We start from the raw sequence: 18,985 nt of genomic DNA on the forward strand, positions 1-18,985 counted from the left end.
TGTAGGACGTAGCGCATATAAGCAACAGAAAAGTGGGGTTAGTGAGTGAAAAGCTGAGGCCCGTTTCTGCAAGCCTACCAGATGACCAAAACGCCAAGACCCACGTAACCTCCTAATAGGACAGGGATCTGGCAAATACACAACCACAACCCCGACCACGCCGGTTTCGGTGAGGGAGGGCTGGACGAGAACACTGAGAACGGCACCCTGAGACGCGGGCCTGCAAGGACACGCGGCGCACAACAGCTGGAACAAAAGAAAAGGCGGTCGCAAGAATAGCAATGGGAGTACATGCTAGAAAGGAAAACGAAAAGTGCAATGGCATCTAAACCCCCGAAATCCAAAGGAAAACAAGCCTCGATGGAAGATTACACCAAGACACCCCAAGCCATGTAAGGGTCCAGCAAGAGACAAAAATCAACAGCCAGGCGACAAGCCGGAGCGTGACAATCAGCCTATCCTCGATGCAAATGCAGACCTGAAGACAGCTTTGGAGACCAACCTGGAGGCAGCTATGGCAGATCTGAAAACATCACTAGATCTCAAAATTGGAGCGGTACAGGAAGAAGTGAACATCCTGAGACAAGACGTCAAGAAGGGGACGAAACGCACGGCCGAACTGGAAAGAGAAACAAGCTCAAATTCTGTGGCCTGTAAATCGCACGCCTCGGAGATACATACATTACGACACCAAGTAGAAAACTTGGAAAGCAGAGTCGAGGAGACCGAAGGACGGGCCCGCAGGAATAACGTACGCATAGTAGGGCTCCCGGAAGGAGAGGAAGGCCAAAACCCTACGGACTATATAGAGACCATGTTACTACAGGAACTACAAGGCGGAGTTCTCACCCAAGGGTTCGCAGTAGAGAGGACACATAGGGCACTTACAAGGAGACCGCCCCCAAGAACCCCCCCCCAGGCCGATAATCGGCAAGACCCTCAACTATCGAGACAGGGAAAAGATCCTGGAATTCTTCCGGAAAGGTGGCACGATACGCAGGGCGACGGCATCCATCACGGCATACCCAGACTATACGCTCCTGGTGCAGAGGAGACGATTGAACTATGGCACCATCAAAAGAAGGTTGCTACAAGTACATGCTGATGTACCCGGCAAAGTTGAAAGTGTGCCACAAAAACAAGGCCCTTTTTTCGAGACACCAGAAGAAGTGACGGAGTGGCTGGACAGCCAGAGCTGACCGGACGAGACTGGCGTGCAGAAGAAAGACGACCTCGAACACTGAAGCAGAGTCAGCAGAAACCAAGGTGCTGTATTACATAAGACAATGCGACTAGAATATAAGAACGAGTACTAAAAACAGCATTGCAGAGGTTGGTGCTAAATGCAAGTAGAATAGCGCACACAGCGTGTTGACCAAATGCAGGACATAGCGCACCCACCTCCGTACCCCAGTAGATTAGTTAGGTTACCGGTAGTAAGGTAACCACCCTGCAGAGTTCCTAATATCGGCTCGCCGAGATAGAACTAAATGCGGGAGTGCCTGAGATCCAGGGATGGAGCTGGGCAGCAGTTTGGGATGGGGAGGCAAGGGGAAGGGAGGGAGTTGGGAGTGTTGGAGGGAGGGAAGGGAGGGTTGGGATTTGGGGCGTTTAAAGTTTGGGTACAAGCCTACAAATGCGTGCATCCAAGGTGAATATGGAGGAATAAAGGGGAGGAAGGAGGGACGGAATATGGATTAAGTCATGGGAGATCTGAAGATACTGACCTGGAATGTGAGGGGTTTAAACAGTTACCTAAAAAGGAATAAAGTCATGATGTATTTAAAGAGACAAAAGATAGATGTGGTGCTGATACAGGAACGCATCTCACTAGGGAGAAATTAGAAATCCTAAAAAAGAAATGGAAGGGGACCCTTATAGGCGCAATATACTCAACCTATGCTAGGGGGTGGTGGTCTGGGTGGCACCACATGTACCCTTTAAGTTGCTACAATCTACGTCCGAGGCCAATGGGAGGATGGTGATACTAAAAGGGCTGATTGAAAAGAGAGAGGTGTGCATAGTTAACACATACGCCCCGAATCAGGACACAGCGGCCTACTTTAGGACTCTATATAGTAAAATGAGCCCGTACCTAGGTTGTGCAATCATCTGGGGGCGGGGATTTTAACTGTACATTAGATCCAACAGTAGATAGGTCGGACTCAAAACATGATAGACCCACACCTGCAGCTAAAGCCTTAAGAACGCTAGCGAGACCTCCAACTGGAAGATGCGTGGAGACAGTGCCACCCACTTGACGGGCACTACTCGCATTACTCGGCCCCTCGCAACTTGTATACGCGGCTGGATTACATATTCACCACGCCGGAATTAACCCGAGAAAGTAGAGCCCCAGAATATAAAGCACATGTCCTGTCTGATCACTCACCCTTGACCTTACCATGGCAATACGCAGCCCCCAGAGCCAAGATCCCCACTTGGAAACTTAGAGCAGAGGCCTTAAAGGACCCGATTTTCAGAGAAGACCTTAGAACAGAAATAGCAGAATACTTCCGAATTAACACAGGTAGTGTAAAGTCTGCTGGGACCCTGTGGGAGGCTTTTAAGGTGGTAGCAAGGGAAGCAGCCATATCCAAATCCAAGGGATTACAAGGGGGCATAGTGCAACAACTTCAAAGTGCAGAGATGAAACTAGAGACATTAATAATAAATAAGGGGGATCATTCCCATCAGGACGCAGATAACATTATGCAACTCCAGCAGGAATGTAAGGGGTATTGGGAGAGACTGTGCAACCTAAACTATAAAAGATACACGGAGAGGCAACGGTGATAGGTTACAGTTCCAGGTGTGTTTATACATGGCTAGGAAAATAGGCCAAACAAGTGTAGAGAAGCAGTTATTCTACTGAATAGCTGAAGTGTAGGCAAACCAAATGTACAGGTACAGATGGATGTAACAGATAAGGGATGGTCAAATGGATAATTCAATTAAAATACAAACCGGGAAGATTATTGGCATGGCTATCTAAAAGTGAGACCCCCCTAGGCCCACGATCAGAGAGATACAGGGAGAGGGGGGGACAACTGCTGAATACTCAAGAGAGCGTGAACAGGGGGTTCCTAGAATTCTAGAAGCAATTGTACAGTGACACCAAATCAGAGAACGAAGAAGAGATAAGAGAAACACTGGAGGACAATCGGTTTACTGAAAATAAGTGTCGAAGAGCGAGAACATCTAGAAGCCCCGATCACACTAGAAGAACTGGAGGCGGTAGTCGAGCTGCTGCCAACCAGCAAGACGCCAGGCACAGACGGTCTCCCTAGTGAATTCTATAAAGCATACAAGAACGAAGTACTCTCCCCACCCCCCTGCTATTAGCAATGCTAAATGAGGCTTACGAGATGGGGACGCTGCCAGAGTCCCTCAGAGAGGCGATCATCATCCCACTCCTCAAACCCAACAAGCCAGACATGAACTGCGGTTCGTATAGAACGCTGTCATTGTTGAACCAGGACAGCAAAATCTTAACGGCTGTGCTGGCAAACAGAATGAAAAGGGTCATAGGCGGGTTGATACACCCTGATCAGATGGGATATGTCCCACACAGAAATATATCCAATAACCTTAGAAGGCTACATCATGTCATAGAGCAGTCTGAAGGGGCCTCTGGCGAATTAGCAATAGTGTCGTTAGACGCAGTAAAGGCATTTGACTCGGTCAAATGGCCATGGCTGTTGGCAACTCTGAAAGAAAACTGAATGGGACCAGGGTACCTGAAATGGGTGGAACTATTATACAGCTCGCCGCTAGCCAGAGTCCGAACCAGAGCAGTTATTTCAGAAAGATGGCAACTTAGCAGAGGCACAAGACAGGGATGCCCTTGGTCCCCGATGTTGTACATCCTAGCGTTGGAACCACTGGCGATATACCTGAGACGACAATATGAGGAAATAGGGATTTATACAAAGGGGGGACCGCACGTAATATTGCTTTATGCAGACGACATGTTACTATATCTAAGATACCCAGAGGAAAACTTACAGTATATCCTGGAGGTACTCGAGCGATTCGCGTCGCTCTCGGGTATCGCAATTAAACCCTAAAAAGTCCTGTATATTCCCCCTAGGATGGTATATAGGGGTCACACACGACAACCTTCCAGTATTACCAGTACCCTGGGTGACAGACACCTTTAGATATCTAGGAATAGATATTTACCACACAACCGAAGCAGAACCCATAAATAATACAGAAAAAGCCCTAACAAGAATAGTTGATAGCATGAAGTTTTGGACCAAACTCCCTCTAGCCATGATGGGGAGGAGGGCACTGCTGAAGATGGTGGTGTTGTCCAGACTGCTGCACCTCTTTGGAAACATACCGTACATCATACCAAAGCGCTTCTTCACAAAACGTCAAAGTATATGTAGAGGATTCCTATGGGCAAACACAAGAAATAGGATAGCCCTATGGAAATTGCAAAACACGTATGAAAAAGGAGGCATAAATGTACCCAATTTCGAGATGTATTACCTGGCTAGTCAATTGAGATACGTAACGGATTGGTTAGCTGAAGACTCCCTAGCATAAATAGTGCTAGGGGGCGATGCAAATCTCACTGTCCTCGAGCATGGTCCAGTACTCTAAAATAAGTGACATTCGACCCATCACCCCATTCGACCTTTTTAAAGCATGTTCATTATGCCAAACTGGGTTCACATTAATGAGAAATTGTTTTTGAAACCAGCCTATAGAGCTTTATAGTTTAATCATTTTTAATATCTCTTTAGAAAATGTTTTTAATCCATTAACCGTGTTGCTTGTTTTTGTTTCCCCTTTGCTCAGGTCTGGCAAATCCCAGAGAACGGGCTGACTGTCTCGCTCACAGAGCCGGTGGTAGTCTTGGAAGGCCATTCGAAAAGAGTTGGCATCGTCACGTGGCATCCAGCTGCCCGCAATGTGCTGCTCAGTGCCGGTAGGAACTATAGGGACGTTAGCTTTTCACATTCATACAATAGAAGCCCCTACCTGCTGTAATCATTGTTTGTGTTACTTTTCCTTTTTTTACACTCAGTTTTTATTAACTTTTCATAAACCTAGACAAGAGACCCCAGAGGGGACACCGTATCTCCTCGTCTACTTCCCCAACCCCTTCAGAACAATTGTTATGTAAACACTGCCCCCGGCAGACCCCCAACAACCAAGTAAAGGAGAGGAAATAAAAGCAGATAGAAGTAAAATAATGTAAAGAGAAACATTGAAATACATAAGACACAATAAAAAAGGGCATAACCAAAGTAGACACAATAGGGATGAGTCGCCCCCACCCCTGAGTACTCAGAAAGCCCAGAGCCTGGAAAGGGTTGCTCACGTTGGGGGTCGCTACTTCCCCACGCTGAAAGCCAGAGCCCCTGATCTGGGGCAGTATTCCCGCCTACAACTCCATTACCCCCCCCCACCCCCCCTCCCGCCCCTGCCTGCTCCCTGCCTTGGAGTATCCCATTCCCCCCGTTTCCCTCTGTCCATCTGCCCCCTCCCGCCCCGGTCTTTCCCAGACCCATGTTGAAGTATAACTTGCCCCCCTTTACTCCATAAACCGTGGTGTCGACATGGGCAATGTACGTCAATTTTTCCATCAAGTGGACTTTCCTAAACCAGTCCCCCTTATCCGGTACACTCGACCCCCCTCCAGTTCTGTGCCACTGCTAGCCTCCCTGCCCGGAGCAGAGACTCCCACATTCCTAGAAATCTATAGGTAGTAAACCCCACTGGTGGTATCCCAGTAATACCGTAAGGGGGTCAGTCTGAACTGAGATCCCTGCTATGTCCTTAATCCAAATAAGCAGTTCAGCCCAGAATATCTTAATGTGCGGGCATTCCCACCACATGTGGATCAACATCCGCCATTTACTGCAACCTCTCATGCAGAGGGGTGATGCCTCAGGGAATATCTTGGCAGAATTTCACAGATTCCCTGTGCCACCTGTGGAGAATCTTGGAATTATGCTCAGTGGCATGCGTCGACTGGTTCCCATAAACCACCACTCTATACATTTTGTCCCACAGCTTTTCCAGGAGCGCCTTACCCCCCCCCCCCACCCCCCCCCAAACTCCTCCCAGAAACCTTTGAAACGTCGCCTGGTATAATTTCGAGATCTTACCCTTCCTAGAGGTCGCTGTCTCCAGCACACTGTCAAAAGGGGTGCAGTCCCTCAACAGATTTCTTACCCATTTTGGGTCCAAAGGCAACCCCTTCAACCGAATATACTCAAAACCCCCAAGGTTCTTTTTCCCAAGCATGTCACTCACTTCCTCGTAGTCCTTCAACTTGCCCCCTCCAACAGGTGTCCAACCCTATCCAACCTCAAATCTGGCAACTTCTCCGCTCCACAAAAGTTCCTAGTGCCTAACCTGAACAGGTGACCCCATACCAAACTCAACGGAGAGGGCCAGGTGGACAGCTGCATGCTTTCCTTGGACATGGACCAACTCTTCCATAGGACCCTAAAAACAGGATGATCCCACACCTCCAAATTTGTTTGGCGCCCGTAGATAGTCCCTCACATTTTTTTTGGCAAGGTAACACAATCCTCCAGATAGGTCCAGTAGTTCCTAGACTTCTCTGACATGTGCTCTAGCAGAACTTGTAGCTGTGCAGCCTTGAAGTGCAAGGAAAATTCCAGGAACCCAAACCCCTCATCCCCCTTGGGAGGACAGTCTCCCACCCCACCCTATCCTTCTGCCAGATTAATTTAAAATGCATTGTCTCCACCTCCTTAAGAAACCCATCTGGGGGGACGGTAGCTGCGGGAGCACATTCATCTCGAGGTCATCCTCCCCGTCCATAACTGGATCAAATCCGGCCACCGTTTCAGGTCCTTCCCCACCTCCACTATCAGAGGTGATAGTTCAACCGGTGCAAGAGCACCAAGTCGGAGGAAATTGCCACCCCCAAGTAGGTGATCGAGCCTGACACCCTTCTAAGCTTGGACCAACCCCCTCCCCCAAACCCATCCACCCCTGTCACCTCCCCCAAGGGGAGGAGAGAGGACACTTGGAATAATTGATCTTCAATCTTGCCCACTTCCCGTACTCCGTTAACACCTCCAGCAATGTCACTAGTAAACTCCCCCCTCGTCCACTAGATAGCACAGGATGTTGCCCACCAACAGGGATATCTTGAATTTCACCCCAACCACCTCTATACCCCTAATTCTCTGGAACACCCTTATCTCCGCGGCAGTAGCTCAATCACAAGGGTGAAGGGGAGAGCGGGCACCCATGCCTCGTTCTCCTGGATAGTGCAAACTCCTCCCGTTGACAGATACCCGTGCCTTAAGCTCTCTATACAAGGCCCCTACCCATTTCCGAAAATTGACCCAAAACCCATTTTCATCAGAGAAAGCCCCACTCCACCATGTCGAATGCTTTCTCCCAAGTAAGTGAACCAGACTCCCTGGGATTCCCCCTTTTGAGCCCAGTAAATAAGATTAAGTGTTTTATGGACATTCTGCCACCTGCCTGCCCCTGACAAACCCCACCTGGTCCCCTTGAATCAGTGAGGGGAGTAGCCTGTCCAGTCTATTCTCCAGGAGTTTCGCCAAGATCTTCACGTCATCATTGAGCAGGGAAATGGGCCTATACGAAGCACACTTACTAGGGTCTTTCCCATCTTCGGGGATGATCGAGATCAACGCCTTCAACATTCTCCTAGGGAGAGCCCCGTCTGTGAGCACTGTATTGAACACCCTAGCCATTATCAGGGCCAACGTCGAACTAAACATCTTATAAAAGCACATTGTAAAGCCTTCTTCCCCCAGTGACTTACCGCCTTTGGTCCCCTTAATTGTGGCTATGATTTCCTCGTCTGAGATTGGGCCGTCCAAGTCATTGGCTTCCTCCACCGGTAGCCTGGGCAACTCCACCACCTCCAAGTATGACATTACCTCCTCTGGGGAACCTCTTGTTTCCGAGGTTTAGAGGATTGCATAAAAGTCAGCATGTTGCGCAATGCCCCTGTTGGTATGGGTCACCCTCTCCTCTCTGTCCTGTAGCACATTCACCATTCTAGCCTTTGTTTGCGCTCTCAACCTCCATGCCAACAGTTTATCTGCTCTTTCTCCCTTCTCATAGTAGGTTTGTTTGAACTATTTCAGTGGCCAATCTGTCTTGTAGGTTAGTAGTGGCTGCAGCTCCGCTCTACATGTTTGGAGTTCTTTCATCCTCCCCGCATTATAACCCCCCTGTGAATCCCTCCCAGGACCATAGCCGGTCAATCCTGTCCCCGATCTTTTTTTTCTTTTTCCTTCCCATCTCTATGAAGACCCCTGTCACAGTGGCTTTAAACTCCTCCCATACCATACCGATGGGGACCTCCCCCAAATCGTTGAATTTGAATTGAAGGTATTCTTTTATCTTCTGAAGTAGGACTTGACCCACCTACTTTTCCTTGAGAAGGTAATCATTGCAAAACCAACGCCCCTGTCCAGTCCTTCTATCCCTCACTCCCACCTCAGCTAACACCAAATCGTGGTCCTACCACGGACTACTACCGTTGCAGACTTCTGAACTTCAGGTAGCATATTTACATCGACCAGTAGCCAGCCAATCCTTGAAGGATTGGTGGGCTGCCGAAGAAAAGCTGAAGGGTGCCTGTTTATCCATACTGCCTACCTTCCCTGCTTCTGCCTTCCAAATATCAACCAGCCCAAGACGATCATTGGTGTCCCAAAATTTACAGGACTCCTCCTTCCCGACGGCCTCCTCCCTCCCCCTTTTCGTACTCAACCTGTCGAGCGGCGGGTCCAAGACCCTGTTGAAGTCGCCCCCGACCAGGAGTAAACTCTCCGCAAATGGTTGGAGGCGCTGCCCCACAGTCTCCCAAAAGGTCCCTTGCCCTGTAATGGGGCAGTAATTTGATACCAGCATCGCCTTACTACCTTTCATCAATCCCTCCACAAAACTAAATCACCTGTCCTTGTCTCGTTCGACTTTCATCTTCTGAAATCTACACCCCTGTCCCAACAGAATAGCGACTCCCACCACCTTCCCTCCACTCCTGAGGAGAAATGGGATTCCGCAACCACCCCCCTATGGCTCATTCTCTTCTTCCCCCCTGATAAAGTGGGTCTCCTGTACTAACAGGACCCCCATTCCCTGTCTCCTAAACTCCCTGATCAGAAAGGACCTCTTATAGGGGGAGTTAAGGCCCCGGATATTGGGAACCCACTGTTACCACTATGCTTTAACCCCCCCAACCCTGAGCCTGAATTTCACTCAGCCCCTTCCCTCTGCCCCAGCCCCCAATCCAGTCTCTCTCCCAGGACCTGCGCTGGCTGCCATACCATGCCTTCCCCCAGATGACAAACAATGGATGACAATATAACATACAGAACCAAACCCCTTCCCCCAAATAATCCCTGCCCACCCTTTGAACTCCCAACCTCCCACCTTACCCCCCCCCCCATGAGACGTCCGAGTTCTCCCACCCCCAATAGTTTAAAGAACTGAACCACCAGGACCTCTCGCCTCCAACCCCATAACTCCAACTAAACTGAACTCTACCCCCTTCAAGCATTCCCCCTCCCCCAACGAAACGTATGATGGGGGCAATAAACTCCTTATACACCTACAAACCCCCATCCATTTAGTGCACCTCCCCGTTCCCCACCCTCCAACATTCTGCAGAGCCCCCCCCAACCAGTGCCTACCCCATCTCAGCAAGTTGAACTCCACATCCGAACCCCCTATTATAGCTGAGGTAGAGCCTGGGTTGTTGGATAACCACGAGTCCCGCTATTCTCTCCAACTAACCCACTCCACACCCCCCAAGTCACTACCTCCTACCATCCAGGAGAGAACCCACCCCCCACTTTTCCCCCACCAGGGAGTATCATGAGTACCAATGAACAACCAGAAAATTAGTCAGTCCACTGGGGCCTGGCTCCCCTCAGGGCATCTTCGATATCAGTGAAGGGGTATTCAGTCTACCGAATTTACAGGCACCTTGGACCCTGCTCCGATCGCCCGGCTTCACGTAGGTCCCCCCCCCCCAGAGTTTTATCTTGAAGCGAATGCTCCCCCTGGGACCCTCTTCAACTTGCAGCTCCTGCGTAACCCTTTGGATGTCATCCTCCGTGCCCAGCTGAAACTCATCCCCTCCCACTCAAAAATAAGGGGGGGGGGTAAGGCGAGCACACTTCTTGCTTCTCACCAGCATGTAACTCGAAAGGTCCTGATATATAGCCACCTTTGATTCTTCAAACTCAAATGAGCCCATGCCGTTCGCTTTATCCAGTGTCCGAGCCTTGTCCGTGTAACAATGAAATTTCACCAGCACTGAACGTGGGCCCTTACCACCTCTGCTTGCCTTGTGTGCTTGATCCAGCACGACAGGGGCTCCCTCCTTTTGAGTTGAGGACCAGAGCCAGGAATGCTTGAACCTTTGCCACCAAACAGGTTGGGGATTCCACTTCCTGCTCCCTGATCCCAAAAAAAGCAGAGGTTGCACCTCCTCTCCCTGTTCCCAATATCATCGATTCTTAAGGTGGAACTCCTCACTTCGTTCCCCCTTCGAGAGGTCCATGTCCACCTGAGTCTCCACGACCCCCACCAATGTTTGGTAGGACTCTAGCCCCTCCAGTCTATCCTCCATATTCTCCACCTTTCTGGAAGGTTCCGCCACCTTTGTCCCTATGTCAGTGCATATGCCTCCCATCTCTTCCAGGATCACCTGGATGCTACTCTTGATGGCGCTGATTTCCATATCGGGGGGGCCCCCAGGGGAGAACCCCTCCCGGAGCAGCCATGGCTTCCTTTCCTAAGTAACAAAGGCCTTCCAGGGCCTCACTGCCACTGCCTCCACTGTTTGGGGACCCGGCACTGACCGTCACCTAGCCCCTTGACACCTCCAAATCTCGGAAAACGGACTGCTCTCACCTTGGTTCTCTGCACAGTCCCTCCGGGCCCCCACTCACTGCAGGCCTGTTGGTCCTTGAATGGTGTCCCGTGGCACCCCACTGCCACTGTCAAGTCACTCTGTAGCTATTCTTCTGGGGTGCCTGCGCTCCCTGTCCCTTGACTGGGGCTCCCCTCTCAGTGCCCCCTCCTTGGAACAGGGTTCTTCAGCCTCAAAATCCACAGGGTTCAGCGACTGGGACATGCCCCCCACCTCCAGTGTTGGTAGGGACCATCCCTCCGACTCCTTCCACTGGCACTGCTTCACAGAGGCCCTGTGGTACCTCCTTCTGCTCAAGCAGGCCTACACCCTTGTTGGGCAAACTCGCCGCAGGCCATCCTTAGCCCATGTGCTGGTGGATGTTCATTCTCTTCAGCCCCCTCACTCCGGTTCCTTGCCGCGCCAAGCAACGCATCCCCTACAGGAACAGGGCATGCCGGGAACATCACCCGCCTGGGCACTCTCCTGGCGGCTACTATGCAGTGTGCTGATGCGGACCACGGAAAGCGGTCCGCTCTGCCTCAGACTCTCTGGGTCTCCTGCAGGCAAGTGGGGCCTCTGCAAGTCGAGCCGCTCCTGCCCCCTGGCCGCCTCAGCACCATGTTACTTCCATCTGCAGCGGGCTGCTCCCCACACGCGGCTTGTGTTCACCGCCTTTGCAGAGGACCCTCTGGCTGTCCGCCTCACTTCCTCTAGTCCAGGCGCCCTCTGACTCAGCAGACCAGCCAATGGTGCTCCCTCCACCTTAGATCTCGCCGGGGGTCTCTGAGTTACCCCTTATGGCTCCCCGCAACCGCTCCTCAACGGAATATGGGGGGAGGGTTCACGGAGCGTCCCTAATGGACATCTATCTTGCCCGCGCCCAATGGTGCCCTCTTTGTGTTACTTTGACTTAACACGTGTAGTGTCTGTCCATAGGCCATTTTGTGATGCCCACTGAAAGTAAACGTGTCTTTCTGCTTATCATACCACTGAAGGTATGCCAGGGTTGTTCACTTCCATATCTGTGGCATAGATATGCACATTTAAGCTGCCAACTTGTCCAGCCTTCTTAGTCCGAGTGCACTTTTCAGCTTCCAACCGACATAGAAAGGCTGCTTGGCATGCTTATGTTCAAACATGTGCAACTCCTTTGTATTGATACGCGTACATGTACATTCTAGGAATGGAGTGGAATCTCTTGTGTACACCTGCTGTGTACAGTGATGCAGTTTCTTTCAAAATTGGCATGGTGTAGACTTTTGTTTCAAAGGCTTACACAGAGTAATAATACAAAAAGGTTACCTTTTTTGTATTTTTACAGAGTATTGGTATCAATCATGGAGACAGCCGAGAAGGGCATTGGCCAGAATTTCAACGCCGAGGGATGGGTTGAATCTCTTCTCTCAGGACCTGGGTACATTATTAAACTATTCAGAAAAGTCCACCAGCCAACATGGCTGCCCACTTGAAGGCAGTTGTGAAAATGTTTAAGCCACTTATGAACAAAAAGAAATTCAACTGATCCAAAATATTTCTGTATTCAAACTATGTGGGGGATGTAGCCCTTTCCAGTATTCATGCTTGCCCTTAATTGCTGCTAAGGTATTACATACAAGTGTTTTGCTTCAGATCCTGTATGTACCGAGTCTCACGTTCACTTGATACCCTGCGTGTCCTATTTTTCGCATTATCATAATGCACACATGTCTCTAGGACATATATTCACTAATGCTAAGCTTTGAGCTATGCTATGTTTTGAGCTAAGTTGGAAAAATGGCCACTACAGAGAACTGTCTCCTAAATACAGACAGGCTTACTCAGCCTCGCTACCTTCTCTGGTCAGTAACTTGCGTATAATTAATCTGTGCTATAACACCACCTGTCCATTAAGAGATTTTACTTTGTAATGTGTGCTATATACAGATTTAATGATTTGGTTTGTGGGGGGGCAGTGGGGTGGCTCTGCAAATTGAATATACACCTGCATCCCAGGGATCTGGACTCTGCATCCTCCATTTCTCTCAGCACCCACCTCATTATGTCACAATCTGAATGAAATTGCAGTTCTGTCTGATATTGAAGAGACATGTTTACTTGTTTTTCACTGGGAGTTGTTCAGTATGTAGGTCAGAATGGCAATTTAGTAAGTTATGATTCCTACAATTTTATATTGTGGTAATTAACTGCACACCACCCAATAAATTGATATTGAAAGATATTGAACATTCCAAAGTAAACGAGGATGATAAAACCTAACGAAATGCCATTTGGCCACCTTACGCGAACACCCTACTGTGTTCTTTGTGCGTTTTGGAAATTAATGGATGCCAAAGATTTAATCACTATGTGAATGGTGTAATGTTTACTTGTATTCATTTTACACATTCGCAGAGAACCTGGCTGCTGGCCCAGGTATGCCTCGGTACTCTGCCTTTGCACTCTTCCAGTGATCCCCCAGGGCAATTCCTTGCGCAATACGTGCTGGGTTGGGCATGCAACCTCACAGGGAGCAGAGCATGTTGCAGAGGATGTAGCTCTGCATCAGAGAGAGGATGTTGCACCATCTCCCTATGTAGCAAATATAAGGAATAATCGTCTTTCATCTGCTTTTGACACAGTCAACCACTCCATCCTGATCAATTGACTCTGTGAGAATGAAGATTACCCATGCTAGTTGTGCAGGGAGTCTTGATTCTACTGAAGACTAGGGCGCGAGCATTATGCTTCAACTTCTATTTATTTACTCTTCAGCAGTTTCAACGAAAACAATGAAAAGGATCCTCTTCATATCTTTTCTTTTCTTATAAACTACAAATCCCAATGTCTCTGTAGTCCTATCCTGTTCAGTCCAGCTATGAGTCCTGTTCCTGGACTCCTCCTCTTCTTTACATGCTCTGAACTGCATCTCTCGAATATCTTACAACAATGTCCAACCAACAGGACGAACAAATCCAACTCTTCGCAGACTCAACGTAGCTGCTTCACGCCTGTGCTAGTCGGCTTCACCCAGGCCTGGTGCCCACTGATCCTCAACTCTCAATTAGTCTTCTGGTCTTCCCCTAAGGATCATACAAACAACAATGTCAAGGTGGATTCCTTGTACTGTCACATCCATAGTTAATTGCATACAGTTGTAGACAGTACATGAAAGGGTGGGAATTTAATGCTCACCTCCTAGTTTTTAATAGAATCGAGACTCCCTGCGCAACTAGCAGGGGTAATCTTCATTTTATGTCAAGACTGGAAGCGAGCATTATGCTTGTTCAAAGCTTTCCCAATACAGTCGTGGCCAATCCTTCAATCTGCTTGAAATAAAACTCTTTAAAGGTATTATCGCTAGCCCAATTCGCTGCTTGCATAATATCCTGCAGAGACACCCCTGTTGTTAAGGCTCTGAATGCCATTACACCCCTCACTGAATGTGCGCCATACATTTCCAAGTCAATGGCAGCTAGCTGCATCACCTCTCACCCACCTTGCTATGGTGGCTGTCGCTAATGCCTGAAAAGGTCTCCTGCGCGCAATCAACAGCTGTGCAGTATCGGCTGCCCTGCACTCTGCTGTCCTGCTCTCGTATTCCTTAATACACCTCCCTACACACCATTTGGGATTGCTTGCGAAATGGCGATAGTGCACTGTAGTAGATCCTGTCTTAGTCCTTCTAACTATTGAAAAGGTCACCCCTTCAGGACCGAAAGGACTTCCTGTTAATCTCAAGCGCCTTGACGTCTGCTACTCGTTTGCAAGATACCAAACATAAAGCATCGCTAATTTGCTCGACAGTTGCTTCAGCGACAGATACCTGTCTGCTGGCCACTCGCTAGTAACCACAGCACCACTGTAACATCCCAATTTATATCTCAGCTCCAGTGGTGCTTTATAACGCTCCCCTTTTATGAGTCTGGCTACTGCTTGATGCTCCCCTGCTGTGACCCCTTCGATCTGTAGGTGGCCTGCTGAAATAGCCGACCTGTACGCTCCGATGGTACGAAACGCTTTCCCATCTTGTAACAGATGTGCTAGAAAATTCAATATAACTATTACAGGGGCTGAAACGGGGTGAAATCTACACAAGCTCCACCACTTAACCCAAGGCACGTTGTAGCTCCTCCTAGTGGATGGAGCCCAAGACTCCACAATGAGCTCTGCAGCTTGAGACGAAATGCCTGGCAGTTTCCCTTTTCATTAAAAACAGTTTGCCAGGCTCCGTCCCGTGTGACTGGTCACATGAAAACATTTCATGTGACATTCACTTCAAACGTGAGCTAAATGTAGTAGCCATATTGGATAAGTAACAGCAACTTAACTGTAACGGACTACGTAGACCAGAATTCATTAAGAATGTATAGTGAAGTCACAAATATTCGTAAATTCATTGTGCAAAAAATTACGTTGTATGTCACATCCGCGGCGTAGCCCAGCAAACATGTTTACATAATCGCTATTCAATAAAGGAAACATTCCGTACCAGTGTACTAATATAAAATGTAAAGTCGCGCCTGTCTGGTATAAATATCAATACAGGCGCAACAAATCTACTTCTCCATTGATTGTATTGCTAAACTTGCCAAATGTACTTGCTTGTTATTTACTTTATACAGTATCAGTTACTACTTTGCCTAGTGCTCATTTGACTTTCTTGCCAAATTCGCTAGTTATGTCTGGAGTAGCAATCTACATGCTCTAACTTGCTCATGTAATACACCAGCCTAATGCTCATGTCTCCTAGTACCATGAACCAGATGGGATTCCTCAGGACATAGTTTACTTCTGAAAACTCCCAACCTACTTACAAGGGCTTTTAGTCTGATCCTGTGTGCTTACATAACATCTGGCTCCTCAACCGTGCATGCTGTAATCTGCTTATGCGCAAGCCTTCTGATATCTCTATTTATTGGTGGCATACCTACTTTAGCTGCACATATCCCTAACCTAAAGGTTAGTGCCCTAACCTTCAAGCCAAGGGTTTCAACCTATACCCTGCCTCCTAACATGTCCATTAGTCTACCTCACTGGATCAAGCCAACCGAATTATTGCCACCTCTGAAGCTGACGACCCTGCCGACAACCATTAGACCAACCTTATTCTTACCCTAGCTAAAACATGTTACCAATTTCCCAATTACCAGTACCCTCCCTTCCTCTGGAGCTTAGGGCACATTATCCCCTATCCAACGGACTCAGCACTCTGTCATGACTCCCCGACTGAACCAACCATGCGCTACGTCTGCAAGAAATGGCAGGCTTGGCTCCAGGCTGAATAAAACCTCTTTATCGTCCTCGAGCCCTCTGCACAAAGCCAATCAAATAATTCTCTCTCAAAAGTTCCAAACTAACAATTCTAAGAAAAACCAGATTAGTCAAAGCAACGCCCCTCATGACCTGAACCGCTTATGCAACAAATCACTGCAAATCAAAGGCGCCCTTATCAATGTGAGATCTATGCTGGCCCACGCCTTAGACATAGCAGACCTGATCATCTCTAAACAACTAGACGTCATCGCAATAACTGAGATGTGGCTCCACGCTGCAGCTGGCCTTGCCCTTGCTCTTGCGATCTCTGATAACTACAACGGAGCATCCTCTAGAGGCATTGGCATCGCCTTTATTGCCAAGTCCAACCTGGGACTCAGTTTACACAAATACCCCGGTCACATCAGGAGAACTGTTGACAGTTAAACTACCTCTGGCCAATTCTTGTACCATAACTATGCATCTGATTTATAGACCTTCCGGCCAGATTGGATCATTTGAGGAAGGCATTACAACCCTACTCTCTGCTAATACTAAACCCACCTCGCAAATTCTAGTGCTAGGAGATTTTAATCTAGGCCTCAATGACCCTAATGATTAACATGCCTTGGCACTTGCCAACGCAATATCAGAACTAGGCTTTACGCAAAGGGTCACTAAGCCAATCCACACCAAAGGCAGACCCCTAGACTGGGTAGCTGAGTTTAACTGCAAGACTGTAATAACGTCCATCGAACCTCACACTTGGACAGACCATCTAGTGACCTTCACTATCCAAGATAGCCCACGACCTATCATATCAAACCCTCTAAGCCTCTCCACTTCTCACCAGGAATAAATGTAACATTACAATGGATAAGCTACGTCCCCACCTCCTCCCCATTTTAAACGCCCTCCATGTTGCCTCATACCCCTCTATGCTAGTTGACTTAAACAAATCTAACATTACCTGTGCTGTAGACAGCATTGCACCCCTAAAACTGTGCAAAGGCAAACCAAGAGCTCACCTCAATTCTTGGTTTACACCTAATCTTAAAGCCCTTCGGGCGGAAAAAGGAAAGTTGAAGCCCTCTGGAAAAATCACCCAACAGCCTTAAACAAAGACAACTTACTGAATATTACAGCTAAATACAAACGGGAGATGTTACAAACGAAACATGATACTTACAATGATAGGATCAACAAAGCCAGCTCTAGCACTCGAGAACTCTGTCATCCTAAAAGAAACGGAAGCCCCCATCCCTCCACCTGCACCAAGGACAAAACCTGGTGCACCAATATTCAAAATGCTTTGTCTAACAAAATTTCTCTCCTGCAAAATAAAATACTAGCAAAAAAACGTAACCTTCCCGAATCTAGATAACTCTCGGAGAACCTACTCTCACTCCTAAACCGCCCCAGCGATTTAAATTTGCCAAAGTCTACACCCAAGAAGTGGAAGACATCATAGCCTCACTTAAACCATCCAAATTCCAGGGAGATACCTGCCCGGCTTCCATAATCAAAGAAGCTGCAAGAGACTTAGCCCCTTTCATCACCACACTCATTAATGCCTCATTTAAATCCTGCACTGTCCCTTCCAACCTCAAGGACACCTGGGTCTTGCCGCTTTTAAAGAAACCCACCTTAATCCCAAACATCCCGATGAATTATAGACCCATTACAACAGTCCCTTTTCTTTTAAAAATAATTGACAAAGCAGCCTACCTCCAGATACAGGCATACTTGGAAATTAACAACTTACTTTGGCTCCAGCATTCTGGCTTTAGACCAAAACATGGTACAGAAACAGCTTTGATTGACCTGAAGGACCAAATTGATGAACTAAAAGACAATGGGAAACTTGCCCACCTACTCCTTCTAGACCTCTTGGGGAGGGCAGCGGGGGGTCTAGAAGGAGTAGGTGAGGAGTAGCTTGGGTATGTGACCTAGCAGTTCGGGCTGGACTGCCCCTTTTGGGGTGGGACCAAGCCTGATTTGCAAATGGTCTTTCCCCTTCTGTAATGGCTTGGCAGGCGAAGAACGATGGTCTGGAGGGTGCACATAGCAATGCCAGTGGTTAAGATTCATTCTAAACCTTCCAGCCATCACCTCTTTGTTTTTCCTTTACCAAGTAAACAAGACCAGGCCGCTAAGAAAAATAGACCAACTGTTTGTCTCCGTAGCTGTCATGATCTCTGCTTCCAAAAGGTCAGAGTTTTCCCAACTCCCTTGGAAGCAGATCCATAACCCAGGTTCCGAGTGCCAACCAGTCCCAATTGGGACCTTTTGGACCCAGTCCTGGCGCCAGTGGCACCAGGCTCATAAATATGCCCAGTCCCAGCGCTGGAAGCGCCGGGCTCATAATGCTTGGGTGGACTTATCTGCAGCAGACCATGCTGCTTACTTGCCTGCCAGTTGAGCCTCTGATCCTCTTCTGTTTGGAACTACTTTTCCTGTTGGGTGGGGCAGGAGCCACTCCCTAGATTCAGAACACTGGAACTCTTCTGGAAAGCAGGAACTCTTTTCTTACCTAGGCGTGGCTGTGGAAGGAGACACCTAAGCACTACAGGAGGCTATTTAAACCACACCCGATGGATGAATCTTGCTTTGCGTTATTCTGCATCCTCTGCAGCAGAACGCTCATCGTGTCTTCTGCATCTGATCCTGGGCCTAAGGAAAAAGGCTTACCATCCTGAATCCAGTCTTCAGCAACACCTATAAAGACAAGAAAGAACAGGTTAGCATTACGGTCTTCAGTGACAGCTCTTCACTTACCTGGTCCATCGGTTGTCACCAACGCCTCGCGCTGCATTCCGGCATCTGAAAGACCAAGGCTTACCTACT

General features: G+C 48.4%; 1 protein-coding gene across 1 annotated transcript in view; it reads left to right on the top strand.

Moving 5' to 3' along the window:
• CORO1C (coronin 1C) overlaps positions 1-18,985 on the top strand; it is a 513,234-nt gene that overhangs the window by 361,972 nt on the left and 132,277 nt on the right. The window contains exon 4 of the mRNA XM_069619459.1: positions 4,813-4,942. Within this exon, the coding sequence (XP_069475560.1) occupies positions 4,813-4,942 (130 nt within the window). The remainder of the gene's footprint in view (positions 1-4,812; positions 4,943-18,985) is intronic.

This window comes from Ambystoma mexicanum, chromosome 10 (genome assembly GCF_040938575.1).
Source record: "Ambystoma mexicanum isolate Mex_15411 chromosome 10, UKY_AmexF1_1, whole genome shotgun sequence".
NCBI classification, from domain to species: domain Eukaryota; kingdom Metazoa; phylum Chordata; class Amphibia; order Caudata; family Ambystomatidae; genus Ambystoma; species Ambystoma mexicanum.